General features: G+C 40.0%; 1 protein-coding gene across 4 annotated transcripts in view; it reads right to left on the reverse strand.

Moving 5' to 3' along the window:
- The window catches only part of LOC129182751 (collagen alpha-1(XI) chain-like), a 52,227-nt gene that overhangs the window by 19,585 nt on the left and 12,141 nt on the right, over positions 1–20,501 (reverse strand). For all 4 annotated transcript variants that reach the window (XM_054779219.1, XM_054779218.1, XM_054779220.1 and 1 more), the window contains 8 exons: positions 10,745–10,912; positions 10,524–10,615; positions 9,257–9,378; positions 9,022–9,184; positions 6,898–7,023; positions 3,208–3,327; positions 3,002–3,133; positions 1,484–1,531 (listed from right to left, as the gene is read on the reverse strand). In XM_054779219.1, coding sequence (XP_054635194.1) covers positions 1,484–1,531; positions 3,002–3,133; positions 3,208–3,327; positions 6,898–7,023; positions 9,022–9,184; positions 9,257–9,378; positions 10,524–10,615; positions 10,745–10,912 — 971 coding nt within the window. The remainder of the gene's footprint in view (positions 1–1,483; positions 1,532–3,001; positions 3,134–3,207; positions 3,328–6,897; positions 7,024–9,021; positions 9,185–9,256; positions 9,379–10,523; positions 10,616–10,744; positions 10,913–20,501) is intronic.

The raw sequence follows: 20,501 nt of genomic DNA on the forward strand, positions 1-20,501 counted from the left end.
GAGTTTCCTCCGTAGGGTGGCTGGACTCACCCTAAGAGATAGGGTGAGGAGCTGTGTCATCCGAGAGGGGCTCAGAGTAACTACTCCTCATACATAGAAGAGATTTGTGTTGACAATTTAATGGCATGGTCGCTATATTTAGCAAATTTTTAGGGGTGTGCATTAAAAGCAAAAGACAGGAAGTGTTTCTTGCTTCATGCATTTATCCTGTAATTAAATACAAGCGGTCAATAAAGTATCCACCGCATGAGCGAGCGGCAGTAGAGCTCCACCTCTGTACCACTGTGCAATACAGGTCTGAACGCTGCATAAACCCCTCCACAATGCAACCACACACCTGACGAGCGACAGAGGGCAGAGCGACAAGAAGGCTGAGCTTGGACACAATCCCAAGGGCCATCTGTGGAATGTGGCTCATTGCAGAAATAAAATAAACCAAAAAAACAGCAAAAGTGGAAAAATCTAGCAAAAAGGCACCATCTAAGTCGAAAAACCTTAAAAAACGTTGACACTAATAACACATAAAAACACAAACAAATGTGTAATTTTATTATTCTAAATATGAAAATATGAAAGGACAGCTGGACAGCCCTGATATAAATAGACAGCAGATAAGAGAAAAGCGGTGCGCTGGCATTGTTCAACTACAACCTGTAACTATTAATGTTGCACTTCAGCCAATAAAAAACTTACATATACTACCTGACACATATGTACAATGTAAGAGGTCATGTAGTGGGTAACGGCACTGGCACTTGGCACAGGGGACTGTGGTTAAAATCCCAGTCAGGGTAAATAGCAACGTATGACAAATTATTATTAGCATCATTTTTTAAAAACAATATTGGCCCTCACGGTGTCTGCCAAGAAAAAAATCTGATGGGTCAAGTCCCCACTGACTGCTCATTATTTGAACTTTTAGCATTGTTACTTTTTCTTTTAATTTGTGGAAAAAAGTTGAACAGTTAAATGCATCACGCTTAGGTCATGCACATGCAACACACTGTGACAACGATTCCATCTGTTGGTGGATCATCTTACATTACTTTAACGGTAATTATCGGGCCGATAGGACAGAATTATGACATCATACCAATAAATCTGGATAAAAAAGATCCAATAATCGATAAAAAAACGCCTGTCGTGACTTCCCCTGAGCTCACTTGTAAACAAAGATTCACTTTAAGAGAAAGGACGAGCACACAAAAAACCTTATCAGCCACACGAAACGCCAGCGCCGTGGTGTTTGAAAAGTGCAAAAGGTTTGCCAGAGACCTCTGTGGCCACAGCAGGTGGCTCCCGCCCCTCTATACTCTGGTTCTCCTGATAGTAGTGATGTGATAGTGATGTCATGTAATGTCAACAAGTACAGTTGGTCAAATCCTAATTTGTTCCAGTCCCTCTTTCCTTCAGCTGTGCACAAACTACAGTTAAATCTAAATTTAAAAAGTAGTGTGTGTGTGTGTGTGTGTGTCATTCTTACCACTCCCAAATAAGCCGGCTCTCCTTTTTCACCTTTCTCTGGTACATACTGATAGAAAGACAAGTAAAGGCTTCATGTGGATATTTTGTACAGAAAGCTCTGCTTTAGTATCGTCTCTACAGAGGATCCCACGTGGGCCGCAACATTAGGTACAGCTACACACTCTAATGAGCTCCAATGCAAGAGTTGCATTCAAAAAGTGCTTCTTAATTTTTATGTAAAACCAACATTATTGCAGATTTTTTTTTGTCATTTTGTGTTTCCGAAGACATTATGATGATATGTACTATTCTACACTGGTCACTAGATATCGGTAATGTTACATTGATGAGACAATAGCCACCACAGGAAGTACTGCACACAACAAAAAGTAAAAAAAAAGAACAACAACAAACTCTCCCAATGCTAACGTGTATATTATGTCTTTTCTCTTATTATGTTTACGATATTGGGTAACAGGCGTGTAAAGGTGACTAGAGGGGTGTTATTTCATGACTAGAGGGCTCTAATAATTTTAAAACCCATATTTAGAAGGTCGGAACCAACAATTAAAAAAACTATATACGGTTATACGGTAAAATACAATTATACAGCATTCAGAAGACGCATGCAAAGACGTTGTGATGATATGTACTATTGTATAATCGTCACTAGGTGTCAGTAATGTTACATTGTTGAGACAATAACCACTGCAGGAAGTACTGTACAGAATGGGAAGCAAAAAGAAAGCACAAGTAACTATCCCAATGTCTTAATTTTGTTTTATTATGTCCACTATATTGGGTAATAGGAGTGTAAAGTTGACTATAGGGGTGTTATTTCATCTACAAAGGGCTCTAATAATGTTAAAAAGCGTATTTAGAAGGTGATAAACAGGTTTTCTATGTCTTATGCGTCTTATTTTCTCTTATTATGACTACTATACTGGGTAATAGGAGCGTAAAGGTGACTATAAGGGTGTTATTTCATGCCTAGAGGGCTCTAATCATGTGAAAAAGCATTTTTAGAAGGTGGTAAACAGGTTTTCTATGTCTTATGCGTCTTATTTTCTTTTATTATGGCTACTATATTGGGTAATAGGAGCGTAAAGGTGACTATAGGGGTGTTATTTCATATCTAGAGGACTCTAATCATGTCAAAAAGTGTATTTTGAAGGTGGTAAACAGGTTTTCTATGAATCCACAGCCTATTAGCCAAAAAATATGCATATTTCAGCTAATGTAATATATTGTGAAGGTGGTAAGCAGATTGTCTATGCTCTAACTACCAAAATATTTAATTTATAAATAAGGAAACTTACTTCGCGGGGATTCACGTATCATGGTCAAGTCTGGAACCAATTAACCACAATAAACAAGGTATTACTGTCATTTTTTGTGAGGAAAATGGTTTGGAAATTAGAACACTTTGGAAGTCAACCAGTGTCACATGAGTCACATTGGTGACAGAATTGTTGCACTCTTCCATTGGATCTTATTAGACTGAGTACCTAATAAAGTGGCCACTGATGGCTGATACCTGCGTGTTCACACCGTATCCTCCTTCCCTCTCTGCCGGCCTGTAGCGCTCGTCCACTTCTTCTTCCTCGTACTCGTACTCGTTCACCTGGTAGTAATCCGTCGAGTTGTCGTAGTCCTCGTACTCGAAAATCTGCTCCGACGCACGGCAACAGTGAGAGGCAAGGGGCAAACTAAAGGAGGCAATGTTGTCACACGACGCCTCACCTCGTAATCAGTGACATTGGGGCCGGCGGTCACCGTGGAGACGGGCACATCCTCGTAGAGGTCGCTGAAGTCGTACTCCACCAGCTCCTCCACCGCGTGTTTCTTTGGCGCTCGCTCCTCCTGGGAAAAACACAACGGGTGAGCTTGAAGCAAGAGTTCACAATGTAAGGTCATTTGTGTCATTATTTTACTTAGGTCCAATCTGCGCTACCGTCCAGTAATCCCCTGTTTATGGTGGTTAACTGGTTGCAGACCCGACTGTAATAATGAAATTCCACCAAGTAGGATTCCATATATTTTGGTAGTCATAGAAAACCTGTTTGCCACCTCCTAAATGCACTTTTTAACCTTATTAGAGCCCTCTAGACATGAAATAACACCCCTATAGTTTCCTTTACACTCCTATTACCCAATATAGTAGACATAATGAGAGAAAATAAGACATATTAGACATAAATAAGACGTAATATAGACTCGCACGTTAGGAGAGTTTCTTGTTCTTTTTTATACTTCCTGTTCTGTACAGTACTTCCTGTGGTGGCTATTGTCTAATCAATGTAACTACTGACACCGAGTGACCAGTGTAGAATACTGCATATCATCACAACCTCTTTGAATGTGTCTTTTGAATGCTCTTATATTTCTATTTTACTTTATTTAGCCATTTTTATACTTGAAAATGCTGAATTCAGCCCCTACACCCCTACAGTCACCTTTACACTTGTATTACACAACACAGTACACATAATAACAGAAAATAAGACATAACTAAGACTTGCGCTTATGTGTGTTGCTGTAAATGTGTTTCGGTGCTTGGGGAGCTGAGGGGGGGATGGCTAGGAATGGACATCGGGGGTTCAGAGTTGAGTTTTAGCTTGGTGTGGCTTACAGACACAACAGTAGCCCGTGTTAGGAATTACTGTGCCTGTTGTGAGATCCTTCACTGTTCCGTCAATCAAGTCTGGTGATTGTGTGTCTCACCCAACATTACTGACACCTAGTGACCAGTGTACAATACTACATATCATCACAACCTCTTTGAATGCGTCTTCTGAATGCCTTATTTGACTTCATCGAGCCATTTTTATGCTTGAAAATGCTTCATTCAGGCATATGCATATTTTTGCCAAATAACAGGGCACATTTAACTACAAAACAGCATGATTTGTTCATTAACATACTTTTGAAAAACCACGATAGAGTCAAGCTTCAAAATGTGAAGTGGTGAGGGCTTACTGTACATTTCCATCCTTCCTTTCATTTGGCCTCCTTGCTTTTATCCTTCCCATAACTCCCAGCGGCGCCCCCACCGGCGTGAACACAACAATAAACTGAGGAGGCATCCTGGAGCGCTTTTGAGCTGAGAGCCAGCTCGTCAATCACACAGCAGCCAGTGGAAGAGTATGTGTAATCCTTGGAAGTGCAACTTTGAAAAAAATAGGTTCGGGTGTTTTTACAGTAAGAGCAAAAGATACACAGACATGGTGAAAGATTAAAAAGAATACTCTTAGAAAAATAATACGCTAAGATATGTATTTTTTTATATTGATATACATTTACTTGGAATGTTCAACTTTTCATTCTTTTTCTTTGTATGGAAGTGAGTGGTATATCAATATTTGATATTTCACTGTATTTCCTTATGCAGTTTTAAAACGCTGTAAGTCCCATCTTCTTCCTACAGTGGATAAATGTTCACGTTGCCGCAGGAAGGAGTATTGTCACTGATAGAAAACAGTAGTAAAAATGACTTTTCTAATATTTTTCTTTGCTGACTGGCTTGGAGAAACCATGTACAGTTGTCCCTCGCTACAGTATATCACGTTTTTTCAAAAAACAATGAATGAATAAATGATGGCTGTTGTGTGGTCGCCTATGGCCTATTACTAGTCAAGTTATGTGTGTTATGGTGGTCACGAGGCGTCAGTAATGTTATGAGACATGACGTTAGATGACATTATCTTCCACACTGCATGGAGACTGGCTGCTGAACCAGCAGAACCCAGCCCCACATGCCACGGCTGAGATTGGGTGAAAAAAGGTTCTCCTCTAATTCTGTGTGGAAGTGGTAGGTTTCTGGCTTCTTTGCCCTTCTTCCTCACTCCATTCGAAACACTTTCTTAAGTTTAGAATAAATACATCGGCGAGCCTGACTAGTTAGCTCACTAGCTCGCTATGCTAGCGGCGGTCGTCTGTTTATGCCCCTGCAGTGATCCCGTAGCCTGTACAATGTTATGTAAATAAAGAATAATGGAGGGAGAAAGTAGAGGGAGTAAAGGGTGTAGAGGTCGTAGCAGGAGTAGAGGGCGTGGCGGGACTATAGAGAGCAGAGGAAGTAGTGGGAGTAGAGGGCGTAGAAGGAGTAGAAAGTGTAGAGGGAGTACAGAGAGTAGAGTGAATAGAGGGCGTAGAACGAGTAGAGGGTATAGAGAGAGTAGAGGGTGCAGAGGGAGTAGCGCAACTAGAGGGCATAGAGAGCGGAGAGGGCGTGGAAGGAGTAGAGAGTAGAGGGAGGTTGGTCAGGTTGGTCGTCTCCCAACCTGAGGTTGCAGGTTCAATCTTCCGTCCTCCCACAATCATGTCGAAGTATCCATGGGCAAGTTACTGAACACCCAGGTGCTCCTGACGATGCTGCGTCATCAGTAGGTAAATGTGCTAACAGTGTCAAAGTGCTTTGAGCGCCTTGGAGGTGGGAAAGCGCTATACAAGTGAAAGACCATTTACCATTTAGAGAGAGTAGAGGGAGTAGAGGATGGAGAGGGAGTAGAAGGCATAGAGGGCGTAGAGGGACTAGAGAGTGTAACACACACACGCATGTGCACTAGTTATGTTGGTTGTCAGCTAACAATAGCGATTTAGCAAAGTTTAGCTACTAGCGTTAGCTATCATGTGAATATATTGCTTATAATAACGACAACATGACTACTAATTGTTGATCGCCTCTCTGAGATGTGTGTGTGTGTACATCTATGTGTCCAAACAATTATTTTATTCTAGTCCAATACAAATATTTATGCAATTTAATTCATAATTGTAAAAAAATAGAACCACTTTTTGTAACATTTTTTTGTGTAGTCTGTTTTTTTAAAGCACACCGGTAAAACCCTGGCTAACCGTAACCCTTGCTGGCGGTGGTGTTCTCATATTTTAGTTAAACATTTTTGGGGTGAGTTGCATACAGTACCTTTAGGAAAGTGCTTTTTAATTTGCTAATAGCAACTTAGCAAACACTCGCGCACTGCACAAAAGAAGAGAGGGTCATCAACTCCAACCACTAGCTCACTCACAAGCAAAAGGCATGCTGGGAAGCCCCAACCCTCTACAACATGCTGGTTCGCCATGAAAATGCTACCTAACAAAAACAAAGGGAGCCATTGAAGCTAGTACCGCTACTGTCAACGAGTATTTCTCTAATAAAGGTTATGGTGTACATACAGTATCTTCCCGTGTTTCATTGTGGACGCCATGGGTTAGTATGAGTGAACATCTGTGTAAAAATAGTCAATCTTTTTGTCAAAGCTGCCACTGAAATATTTTCGGGCGGGCTGTGTTCTTTCCTTCTTTTTTTTTTTTTTTTAAAGTGACTCTTTGGATTTATGACATCCAACACCTGTGAGACGCCTCACGCCATCACGCTGTGTGAGATGATTAGCTCCTTTGGCCTCAGACCTGACACCGCGTTCAACTCACCTCCGCGTCGGCGTCCATCAGTATGCTGTCGTAAGGCAACGCAGCGTTGCAGTCAGGGATGAAGTCCTGGCAGTAGGTCTCGGCCGCATCGGGGTCATCCGCCAACAGCAGCTGCTGGATGTCGCCCTGTGTCGCAGCAACACACGCACAACCGCCAGACATCAGTAGTTGGAAGTTCAAAAACAAGTCGTGTGTGCAAGTCCTTGCTCGCTCTCACTCTCGCTCCAGTATTTTCAACTCGGGACATGAATCCAAGGCAACACAATCTGCAAGCTGTCCACTTCAACACGCAACACAAAGAAGGTCAACCGGATACCAAACTGTTCTTATCAATAACACAGGTCTAAACCCAAAATGCTTCTATATGAAAGTAGTCAATCATGGCTAATTTTGGATCACTGGGTATAAAAATGATGTTTAAAATGTAAAATGATGTTTTAAAGATACACCCACATGCCCACTATAGACAATAAAGACTGTATGCACATAAAGTATATAGAGAAATGTCACGTTGTGTGTTACTACCTATATGTTACTATGTGATAAAGAACATCGCATGTCTTTAAAACTTTAGCTAATTAGATTTTTTGATGGTCATGTTCTTGTTCAACAGCCCAGTGTAATGCAACAAATGAATACATAAAACCATTCAGGCTGAGAAGAGGCGCAGTCCATAGTCTCTATCACAGGAGGGCGCTGTATGGAGCGGTATCTGTCGCCATAAATCAAACACGCAGCAACAAGCAGACTTCCTATTTCCACCGTTGAAAGATAAAAATGTTAATTTAATTAATTACTAAAATTAAGTTAAATTGGATATTTTATCTCATGATTTTGACTTTTTATCTCATAATTTTCGCTTTTTTAATCTCATAATAAAGACTACAAAAACACCACAAAGACAGAAGCACCCACAAAGTGAACAAATCTCATGATTTTGACTTTTTATCTCATAATTATGTCTTATCCCAATTTTGACTTTTTATCTCCTAAGTAGGACTTTCTTGCCTCCTGAGTTTTTATCTCATAATTTCGATTTTTTAGTTCATAATTGACTTTTTATCTCATAATTATGAGTGTCTTATCTCATGACTATGACTTTTTATCACATAATAATGACTTTATCTCATAATTTTGACATTTATCTCATAATTTCAACTTTTTACATCATAATTATGTCTTATCTCAATTTAGATTTATCTCATAATGACTTTCTTATCTCATGACTTTTAATCTCATAATTTTGAGTTCTCATATTTATGACTTTTTTTTTTAAATCATCTTTCATCTGTCTACCTATCATAAATTCTACTTTTTTTCTCATAATTATGACTTTTTGTCTCAGAATTTGGACTTTTTAATCTAATAATTATGGCTTTTTATTTTTATTTTTATTCTCATAATTATGACTTTTTAGCCCATATTTTTAACATTTATTCTCATAATTATGAGTTTTTATCCCATAATTCTGACTTTATCTCACGACTATTTAGCTCATAATTCTGACTTTTCTTATCTCATTACTTTTTAGCTCAGAATTTTGACTTTTTACATCAGAATTCTGACTTTTCTATCTCATAATTTTGATTTTTAATCTCATAATTATGCTTTTTTATCTCATAATTTCGACATTTCATCTCATAATTAGTCTTATCTCTTATTATTTTTCCTTCCAGTAGTGGAAACGGGCTTCCTTAGACGTCACTTTGGTTTTCTTTTTCCTTTGTTTTTTTAATCCACTGTGTCGTCCGGCAAAGTTAGTGAATGTAATACTTTTGTTTGCATTTCAATGACCATCAACAGATTTGCAATGCTTGCTCTAAAAGTAAATCTTAAGTAAATAACAGAGGTTATGTAACTGTAAGTCACTTGTGTTGTACTGCCAGCCTCCCGCCAGTAGTGGGTGCAGAACCCCCCGACCTTCACACACAAAACAAAGAACAAAAATGGAAAAGTTCTATGCAAAAGTCTTGTGTCGTTAGAGTCATACGTATTGACCATATATAACTTATATAACATATAACAATATGTGTTGTATTTTAGTGAGAAGAAGACTCCAAGGTGGAGCATGACTTGATGAGACTCCTGTAGACTACGGCTGCGCATACGCGGAATGTAACCAACCTCAAAGACGGCCTCGTCCAGCAGACGCGTTCCAAACACGGTGACGCCGTCGGTGCTGACGTGGGGGTCGTGACCTCTGAGCAGCTCCAGGGTCTCCAGCTTGACGCAATCCAGGTAGAGAGTGACCCGTTGACCCTTGACACTGTAGGCCACTCGGTGCCACCTGGTGGGAAGCAAAGCTGACTTCCATGCTCAGGAGTCTTGCTCCTGTTGAAAAAGCCTGATTGTTACCTACTTGCCGTCAGCCAGGTTGATCCTTCTAAAAGTGGGGTACAGTTCCGGGGTGGGCTGACCCTCGTGGTCCTCGTACAGAAACACGGGAGAGCGTCCGATCTCCAAACCCAGCTGCTGCGTACCCTGGAGATGATGGGAGTGTTTTCCTTTACTTGCTCTGAAAAGTTGCATTGAAGTTGATCAAATGTTTTACAAACCAAGCGCCGCACACGTTGCTGACTCACCGTCTGTGCATTTTTTAATTGAGTGCGACTGCCAAATAACCCGCCATGGGGCCAAAGACATTTGCGAGCGCCAGTTTTATGACTTTCTTATCTCATGAACTTTTATCTCATAATTTAAACTTTTTAGCTCATAATTTTGACTTTTTAATGTCATAATTATGTCGTATCTCAATTTCGACTTTTTATCTCATAATTATGACTTTCTTACATCATTAATTTTTATCTCATAATTTTGACTGTTTAACTTATAATTTTGACTTTTTATCTCTTAATTATGTCTTATCTCAATTGAGATTTATTATCTCATATCTTATTTCACAATGATTACTTTTTATCACATGATTATGACTAATTATTATTAATGAATATGACATAATTTTGAGTTTTATCTCATATTTTTTTCTTCTAATTATGACTTTATATCTCATCATTTTGACATTTTATCTTATAATTATGTCTTATCTCAATAGAGACTTTTTATCTCATAATTTTTACTTTTTATCTCATAATTTTGAGTTTTATCTCATAATTTTGACTTTTTATCTCATAATTATGACTTTCTTACCTTATGAATTTTTATCTCATAATTTCAACTTTTTAGCTTATCATTTTGAGTTTTTATCTCATAATTATGTCTTATCTCAATTGAGATTTGTTGTCTTATAATTATGACTTTATCTCATAATTTTGACTTTTATCTCAATTTCCACGTGTTTTCGGTACTGTGTCGATCTTGAGAAGCAGAAAGTTATCGGTTTCAGTTTGAAAAAAAAATATATTGTGCATCTCTACAATACAGAGTATGTTACAAAGTATAAAACTGGTAAACGTTTTTTGTATAACTGAGATTCTCAGGGCAGTGAATGGATGGTCCAGCAGGCGTCATCAGGTCATGCTCAACGACTATCTAGGACAAACACTAGTCTGACTAGATAGGACAGCTCTGGCCTGAGAATTTGGTGCAAAATCCAAAGTATTTCTCCTCTAAAGGAGGAGGCATGTCCAGACTCCAAAGTGTGCGTGTACATGTCTTGTGGTACACACCTGTGGGTCGTAAAGTGAGAGGAGAAAGACCTGCGAGTCCTTCAAGGCTCGAACTGTTGTCATCAGTGAGAAGTCCACAGGGAACGGAGAATCTGGGAATAACGCACATGACGTCAGGAACAACAAAAAAAGAGGAAAGCCACAAAGTAAACAAAGGACACTGATGAAGGACACTGCCAAAAAAGTGTAGTGCCGTCGTGGGGAAGCGGGCTGTCCTGTACCAGGGAACAGCTGCTTGGTGGGGGCGCTCAGTTGGATCTTCTTGTTGATCTTAAAGGACAGGTCCGTCTCTTCTCCGCCCTTCCTGCTTGTGCACAGCCCCGCCTCCAATGACACGCCCTCCATGTCCTCCGACAGCTCCAAAACCTTCAGGACATCGATGGGGTGGCCTGCAAAAGATCACACAAACAAGAATCTCAACATTTGTTCGGCAAAAAAAATGGAGCCTCATGAAATGCTCAGAATGTTCAACATTTATGGAAAAGAAATGAAAATTGAGGATTATAAATGGTCTTTCATGTTGGCAACACATCTTTGATCATGCATGGGAGATTGCAAACTAGTCTCCATGTGTTTTGTGGACATGAAGAAGGCATTCCACCATGTTTACAGTTGGAGGTAGATGTTTGGGACTTGGTCATTTTAAAAGTAGCTCGCAGGCCGAAAAAGTGTGAGCACCCCTGGTCTAAATCACCTTTACAGAAAAAACCTACATTAGGTTCACTGAAGACTCTAAATTGTCTTCAATGTTTATTAAGTTTGTTGACCACTCCAAATCTTCTTTGATGTTTGTCCAAAACACGTACATTAGCTTTGCTGAATGCACTAAATGTTGTTTGCTCATGAAAGTAGGCTTAGTTGACCGCTCTAAACTGTCCTTTATGTTTACAAACAAATGTAGACGGGTTCATTGAATTCTCACTAAAATGTTGTTTGATGCTTAGGTAAACATGTTAGGTTCTTTGAATGCTCTCTTATGCTAAGTCCACACTAGGCATGGGCCGGTTAGCGGTTTCAAGGTATACCACGGTATGAAAAAGGCATGGTTTCAAAACCACTAATATTGTGAGTCATACCATTTGCATGGTATGAGAGAAAGTGTAGGTCCAGCGGGGTGTCTGAGTTGGCTAGAATTAAACACTACGACTACCTACTATAGAGTTAAACAATGGAAGCACTGTTGCTTGAATTTTGCTTGGTAACCTGATCTGCCTGCCTTATCTGTCTGCCTGCCAGCTTGCACACTCTCATACCCTAGATCAGGGGTGTCAAACTCGTGCCATGGAGGTCCGAGACACTGCAGGTTTTCTTTCCAGCCAGTCACTAAAGCAGGTGATTTTAATGATCAACACCTTCAGTTTGAGGGAAGGAGCTCATCAATTAAATCACCTGCTGAAGAAACTGGTTGGAGAGAAAACCTGCAGCGTCTCGGCCGTCCAAGGCACGAGTTTGACACATGCCCTAGATTGACATGAGCTAGAACCAGTTAGATACAGACACATAGCCACACACCACTGATCCACATAGGGGAAGGGGTGGGACAACATAACAGAGCAGGCACGTCCTGGTTCGAGGCTTCTTCCTTGTCCCATGGGATGGGCTGAAGTCCAGCGCCGACCTTTGCGACATCTTTCAAAGAAATACTTCACTAAAGATTGGAAATAAAGGAAAGAGTGTCTGGCTTATCTCTTCTCAGGATAAATGAGCTCATACGTTTCAGCAACCACTACATGGAAATACTTTCTCATGTCCTGTGTGTACTCATGTACGGGATGCAAACAGCATGGTTTATTTACAAATAGATTTTTAAAAAATCGTGATAGAGTGAAGCCTCGAAATTCAAAGCCTGAAGTGGCGAGGGATTATGTTTGTTTTGCTGCACGCTCTCAAAAATCTAGGTTTATTAAGAGCCTTTGACAAACCAATTTAATTCATTTCGAGAGTAATTATGAGTTCAGTTGAATGACATATTTAGGAAAACACGTGCGGTTATCAGTCCATCAAACCTGTGGCTGACTCTCACTCTTCTGTCTTTGCTTGCCTTGTGTTGTGATCTTGGCAACAGTTGGCATGGCTGCCGACTGCACCACAAAGACCATTTAACTCGGGATCGGCCCTGCGGCACACGGTTTGTTTGGCAAATCTTCCAACGGGAATAAGCGACGTGCACACACAAACGCTGTGTGTTGAGCCAGACGTGCCCAGCAGGAGAAGACGAGATGTCGAGGAGAAAAGCGGTGAAAGATGAAAAGTTAGTGGAGGAGGAGGTTTAAAGGAGAAGAACTAATAAGTGGAAGACGTGTCTCGACTGGCGTGCATCATCTTCGCGTGTATTTGTGAGCGTTACGTAAAGCCTACACGCACGTTGATGTCTAAGTCTGGCTGCCAGATGTATTGTGTGTGTGTGTGTGTGTGTGTGTGTGTGTGTGTGTGTGTGTGTGTGTGTGTGTGTGTGTCCATGTGCTTGTAATTCTTACCTTCGTGTGGCTGCTATTGTGTCATTTCCAGCCATTGGCCCTTTTTGTTGCTTTACTGGCTGAGAAACTTGTGTTCAAGTATGTGTTTGCTTTGTTTTGCTCACCGTGTACCTCATTCGCCAAACTACCCTTAGCTTTATTTCCGAAAATATTATATTACACACCAATACAATCCAACAGCAGTCCAAAAAAAGATGACATAAACACTAACTGTTACGAGTAGCATGATACCATTCAGCTGGGAAGTCAATTTGGATAATAAGAGCGTCCTTGGATACTAATGCGCTAATCCAAACGCTAAATTGACTTTTCTTTTTCAGGAAAAACGCGGGCATGCCGAGCTGTGTGTTAAAGTTAGCCTCTGGCGCTCACGGTTTATCTTTCACTCAAACGTGACGACGGACGAGGGCAAGACGAGACACGGGCAGTTTGCTCTGAAAGCGTTAAAACACACAAGCAACCTTTCTCCAATGCTAGGCGCATTAAAACGTCATCCGCATAATATGCACGTACACGCGCTGCGGCGTCGCTACAAATACAACAAAGCTGTGACACTGACATGCTGAGTGTATCTCACGTAGACCGACCAATGAAGACTGAGTTCCATGCCTGACCAATCACAAGTGTTGCAGGTAATGACTGGCCAATGAAGAGTGAGTACCGTGCCTTGCCAATCACTAGTTCATGTAATGACTGGCCAATGCAGGGTGCCATGACCGGCCAATCACTGGTGTTGCAGGCCAACCAGTGACTGTGCGGTCAAAGCGGTTGCAGGAAGCCGTGACCCCAAAGAGAGGTGCATCTATCTGAGGTCGTGAACTGAATTACATTTTCAGGTTAGATAACTAAAAAAAGATAAAGAGGGCGTCTGGCCAGACTAGTGTCAAACACTATGACTTTGTATGAGGCATTGCAGGTGTCCCGCGTGGCTGCCTTTGGGGGGTTTTAAACCTGAAAATAGGTCAAGTGAGAATGAAGGTGAAGCGCACTGCAGGCCTGGAAGCACATGGATCGTGTCAGTGCTTGTGTTTACACTACTTTCCAATTGTTGTGGTGCGACCGACATGTTTACACTTCTTGTACATTTCTTCCGTAATTCCACGAACTTGAGTTTAGCCTACAGTGTGAAATGCTGACAAGGCAACACGCGCGCGCACACACACACACATACATACACACACACACACACACACACACACACAAAGAGTAGAGTTGCAACTGCAGTGATTGAGAAGTGTTCCAAGAGAAAGCTCTAATCTGTCAATCATCTCTAACCACTTAAACCATGGGTGTCCAAAGTGCGGCCCACAGCACATTCTTAAAATATAATTTAATAAGTAAAATAAATAAATAAATAAAGCAACAGAAGCAAAAATGAAACAAATCAGCAGGAATAAAGTTAAAATATTAAGAAAAAAAGTTGTACTCTACAGAGAAAGTCATCATTTTGCGAGAATAATGTAATATTATGAAAATAAATAACATCATTTCAGTAGCATCAAGTTGAAATATTAGAGAAAAAAGACGTGATATTATAAGGAACGAGCAAAACAACAAATAATGTAACTTTTGGAAAATTAGGTCACGGGAACAGTTCTAATGTTACGAGAATAAAGTTAAAATATTATTGGAATAAAGTCATAATATTAGAAGAAGAAAGTGTATGAAGATTATTATTGTTATTATTATTGTAATTGTTATTTGGATTGTAAAACAACAAAAACTGAAAAACTGTAGAGAATGAAGTCAAAATATTGAGAGAAAAAAGTTGTATAATTTAACAAGAAAAATGCATTGTTTGAGTGTTTCAGCACATGTGCTAATTCGCAACACTTATCCACAGGAGGCTGTTGATATGATAAAACATTAAAAGTAACTAAACTAAAAGGAAAGTAAAAATGATAATAAAATAAAATCCTATTGAGATGCTGCGGCATGACCTTAAAAAGGCGCTTCATGTTGGAAAACCCTCCAATGTGGCTGAATGACAACAATTCTGCAAAATTCCTCCCCAGCGCTGTAAGAGACTCATTGCAAGTTATCACAAACGCTTGATTGCAGTTGTTGCTGCTAAGGGGGGTCCAACCAGTTATTAAGTTTAGGGGGCACTTTTCCACACAGGGCCATGTAGCTTTGGATTGTTTTTTCTCCCTAAATAATAAAAAGTTTCATTTAAAAACTGCATTTTGTGTTCAGTTGTGTTGTCATTGACGAATATTTACATTAGTTTGATGAACTGAAACATTTACTGTAAGTGTGACAAACGTGCAAAAAAAATAAAGAAATAAAGAAAAAAGGGGGCAAACACTTTTCCACACCACTGTAGAAATAAAGAAAAAAGTCATAATATGAGAAACAAGGAAATGAAATAAAAGTTGTCATTTTTGGAAAATTAGGTTGATGAAAATGTTCTAATATTATGGGAATAAAATCATAATATTACAAGAAGAAAGTTGAAATAGTTGGGGGGAAACAGCGGAAATGGAAAAAGAACAGCTGTAATTTTACGACCATGAAGTCAAAATATTAAGAAAACTAAAGTAGAAGAAAAGTCCCAATTTTAGGAGAACAAATTTGTAATATAAGTAAAAAATGTAATTTTATTAGCATGTAAGTCATAAGATTATGAGAAACAAACAAAACAAAATAAAGTTGTCATTTTTGGAAAATTAGGTTGAGGAAAAAGTTATAATGTTATGAGAATGAAGTCAAAATATTAAATAATAAAAAATAAAAAAACAGCAAAAATGTGAAAAAAAGATCAAAGAATGAAGTTGATATTAATCATTTGCTTTTTCACCAATATGACAAAGTTGAGAAGACACACATACGGTATAACCTCTTAGCATATCCACATGCGTTATCAAACTTGCATTTTTCACTATGTGGCCCTCGCTGGTGAAACCTCTGGACACCCCTACCATGAACGCATCTATTTTAAACTCAGTTTTTGGAGGCCCAATAATTTTTTTCCCCAAAATTTAGCCTCGGTTCTCGTACACGCACAAAGTATCGCAATCGCAATTCTGTCCGGTAAAATGGTGACTCATGCTTTTTGCTGAATGGCGCGGGCCTGCTTCCAACTTTGTGGGAAGAATCTGGAAAAGGCCACCTTCTGTTGGGGGTCCATAAAGGCATGCTGGGAGGAGTTTGGTGTGGAAGAACTGGAATGGGGGACCTCCAACGTCACAAAGGGGGAAAAAAAAATCCAGGTGCACTCCGAAATCTTGGAAGCCGCTCAGGTAAAGGGCGCAATGCAACATTTTGCTGACTAGGTGTCCCAATACATTTGTTGCTGAATGTACATTAAGATGTTCTGGACAGCAGATGTGTGTGTGTGTGTGTGTGTGTGTAAGCTTTGTTGCACTGCAGTGACGTGTGTTTGTGATCAGTCAGTCATTATGTCAACAAGCGTGTTTGCTGTTTTAGGACATGACAACGCTCGCCCGCGTTCCTCCCACATATCTAAAGCACACATGGCAAGGAGACAGGAGGAAAGGATGAAGGGAACATGTGTTTCCTTTTCCTCCATGTTCAGCTGCCTCGGATCAAATGCAATAAAGACTTTCTCCCGCTGTCTGACACACACACATGCACGCACGCACGCGATATCGTAGACGGATCGTTAGCACTACCCAAGGCAGCGTGTGGCGTTGGAATCCCGGTTCATCTCAGGTCTCGCCACGGTGGTTCAAAGTCTACGTCAATATTTTAGGAGTCAGCGGGCTCAAACATGCGTATCTGTGTTCCATTACTGCTGTCTGCCGGAAGAAAGAGCAAGCGCATCACCTTTATTTTCATGATAGTTTATTGATAAGCACACTCACATATTTCTTTACAATCATGTCAATGACATTCAATGAACCTTATAGTCGCCGAGTGTGTGGGGCGCCAGGGTCTCTAATTAGCACCGGGTGAAAAAACATTGGCATTAACATCTGTGGCTGTTGGCAACCTCAGGATGTAGTATTTTTTTAAAAGGCAGTTGCTGCATTTAAAGTATCACGCGGCTTTATCTAGCTCTGCATGCGGTTTAAAATGTAGCCACACAGCTATTAGGGCGAGAGTCCCGCGTGTTTCGCTCGTTGGCACTGTTGCTGACAATCAACTCATCAGCATCTATTCATGCTGACTCAGCAGTTTGCTCCTTGACGCTATTACAACATTGGTTCTGTTGCTGGGGCTGTCACCCAGTCCTCCTTGCGCTTCGAATTCCACAGCTTTACACTATCCCGGTTTTTCCAAAAATACATTAATTAATCATACATGGCTATTTTGCAGTTGAATACGGTGTATTACTAATTTAAAAATATGCATATTGAAGCGAATGTTATGTATTTTTTGCCTAATTAAGAACTAACGCCACAAAATTGCCCATCAAAAGTCAAAATATTCTGAAAGTATAAAGTTGATATTATTAAGTATAAAGTTGAAATAGTTGGAAAATAATTTACCAAAAAAACCCAACAGAAATGGAAAAAAACCCAGTTGTAATTACACAAGAAAAGTAAAAATATTAAGAGAAAAAAGTTGTACTCTAATGGGAAAAAGTCGTAATTTTCCAAGAATAAAGTTGTAACATGAGAAAAAACAATGTCATTTTAGTAGCATGAAGTTGAAATACTACATTTTTTTAAATTCTTGTAAGAAGAAAAAGCTCTTCAGGGTTTTGCAGGAGAGCACCAAACATGGGACATTGAAAGGTGGAACAAAGTTTTATTCTCCCTTGACGGTCCTGATGGCTTCCAACGTTACTGGCATGACGAGGAGATCCCACCTAAGATGTTTTCTACACGGCACAGTGGAGGGGGGCGTTGTCATGATCCTTCAATGGAACAATGGCGCTTCAGGTTGTGCAGGGGCGTCAAACGGCAGCCGACTATGTAGAGATGTTGCGGGGGGCATCCCTCATGACTGAAGGCCCTCGTCTGTGTGGTAATGACTGGCTTTTTCAACACGACAACGCTGCACTTCACAAAGGACTTCTTCCAGAGGAATAAGCTCACTCTCTTGGACCATCCTGGCTGTTCCCCTCATCTAAATCCAATGGAGAACATTTGGGGATGGATGGCAAGGGAAGTTTCCAAAAATGGACATCGCATCTTCCGCGACGGAGCGCCGCGGCTGTCTTGTTTACATGTGTGTGCCACATCGGAAGAAGGGACAAGTCACCGTTACACTGCTGATGGGGATGTCATACAACTTCATGTCAACAAACCCAACAATCCCTTTAAAACCCAACAGTGCAAAATGTACATTCTTCCAGCTTTTAAAGTTACAATTTTGACCATGAGTGTATGTAGCATTGTTCAGCGGTCACTAGGTGTCAGTGATGTTACTGTAATGTTGGGTGAGACACACAAGCACCAGCACAACAGGCTTATCTCTCAAATTTTTGTCCTCTTTGCGGTTTAGGTAAAGAAATAAATACAATGAGTGGTTGCCGTGTGTTTTCATTGCGCTTTGAGAGAGGGCCGGAATGTCCATCTCTGTTTTCTGAAGTCATTCAAGCTTGCTTTGTGCAGTGGCAACAAAAAAAGGGCCTTCCTTAAAGTGTTCCCACAAGTTTGGAAGCACACAATTGTCCAAAATGTAAAAGTGAGGACAGAGGGACAACTGAGGATTGTGGTCCAACCTCTGATTGATGGACTCCTGCTTGATTGATCAGTGTGGAATAGTCCAAATACTTTGGAAGCCATAAACGTCCCAGCTACCTGAGCGTACCTGTCCAACGTGAAGACCCGAGGCCACGCCACGACACCTTAGATTGGACCACGCTGCATGCTGACAACCAGGTGTGTTTTGAGTTTTTCTATTTTCTATGGAGTATAAGTCCATCCATCCATCCATTCATTCATTTTCTATGGAGTATAAGTCCATCCATCAATCCATTCATTCATTTTCTATGGAGTATAAGTCCATCCATCAATCCATTCATTCATTTTCTATGGAGTGTAAGTCCATCCATCCATCAATCCATTCATTCATTTTCTATGGAGTATAAGTCCATCCATCCATCAATTCATTCATTTTCTATGGAGTGTAAGTCCATCCATCAATCCATTCATTCATTCATTTTCTATGGAGTGTAAGTCCATCCATCCATTCATTCATTTTCTATGGAGTATAAGTCCATCCATCAATCCATTCATTCATTTTCTATGGAGTATAAGTCCATCCATCAATCCATTCATTCATTCATTTTCTATGGAGTGTAAGTCCATCCATCAATCCATTCATTCATTTTCTATGGAGTATAAGTCCATCCATCAATCCATTCATTCATTAATTTTCTATGGAGTGTAAGTCCATCCATCAATCCATTCATTAATTTTCTATGGAGTGTAAGTCCATCCATCAATCCATTCATTCATTTTCTATGGAGTATAAGTCCATCCATCAATCCATTCATTCATTAATTTTCTATGGAGTATAAGTCCATCCATCAATCCATTCATTCATTTTCTATGGAGTGTAAGTCCATCCATCCATCCATTCATTCATTCATTTTCTATGGAGTATAAATCCATCCATCAATCAATCCATTCATTAATTTTCTATGGAGTGTAAGTCCATCCATCCATTCATTCATTTTCTATGGAGTATAAGTCCATCCATCAATCCATTCATTTATTTTCTATGAGTATAAGTCCATCCATCCATCCATTCATTCACTTTCAATGGAGTATAAGTCCATCCATCAAGCCATTCATTCATTCTCTATGGAGTATAAGTCCATCCATCCATCCATTCATTCTCTATGGAATATAAGTCCATCCATCCATCCATTCATTCTCTATGGAGTATAAGTCCATCCATCCATTCATTCATTCTCTATGGAGTATAAGTCCATCCATCCATTCATTCATTCTCTATGGAGTATAAGTCCATCCATCCATTCATTCATTCTCTATGGAGTATAAGTCCATCCATCCATCCATCCATTCTCTATAGAGTATAAGTCCATCCATTCATTCATTCATTCTCTATGGAGTATAAGTCCATCCATTCATTCATTCATTTTCTATGGAGTATAAGTCCATCCAATCAGTCAAAATCAAGAGGAAAAAACACTGCATTGATTTCACAAAATTCATGATCAAGAAGACATTTCCTCTGGAAAGACAAGTTATTCAACTGAGTAGGTGTCCGGTATGTTAACATAACACATTAACAAGCTGCTCAGCTACACAAGAACATACCTGGGAGGCTGAACGGGCTAAATTAACACGGCATGTGAGAGGAATATTATGGGGCCGAAGCCTGGATTGCTTGTTTGGCACAAGCAAACAATGGCAATTAAAGAGAGACAGGGAGGGTTACTGGTGCTGAATCCAATCTAATAATTGCACCATCATTTTTATTGCAAGTCGTGCTGGGGGAAAAGCGAGCCTGTGTGTCATGCGGTCGTGATTGGATGCAGCAGCATAAACCAGGATGGGTTAGGGACATTTTTATGGGCGTCTGCATTGCTCAGTTAATAAACAATTGAAAAAAATAC

Source organism: Dunckerocampus dactyliophorus, chromosome 6 (assembly GCF_027744805.1).
Source record: "Dunckerocampus dactyliophorus isolate RoL2022-P2 chromosome 6, RoL_Ddac_1.1, whole genome shotgun sequence".
Classification (NCBI taxonomy): domain Eukaryota; kingdom Metazoa; phylum Chordata; class Actinopteri; order Syngnathiformes; family Syngnathidae; genus Dunckerocampus; species Dunckerocampus dactyliophorus.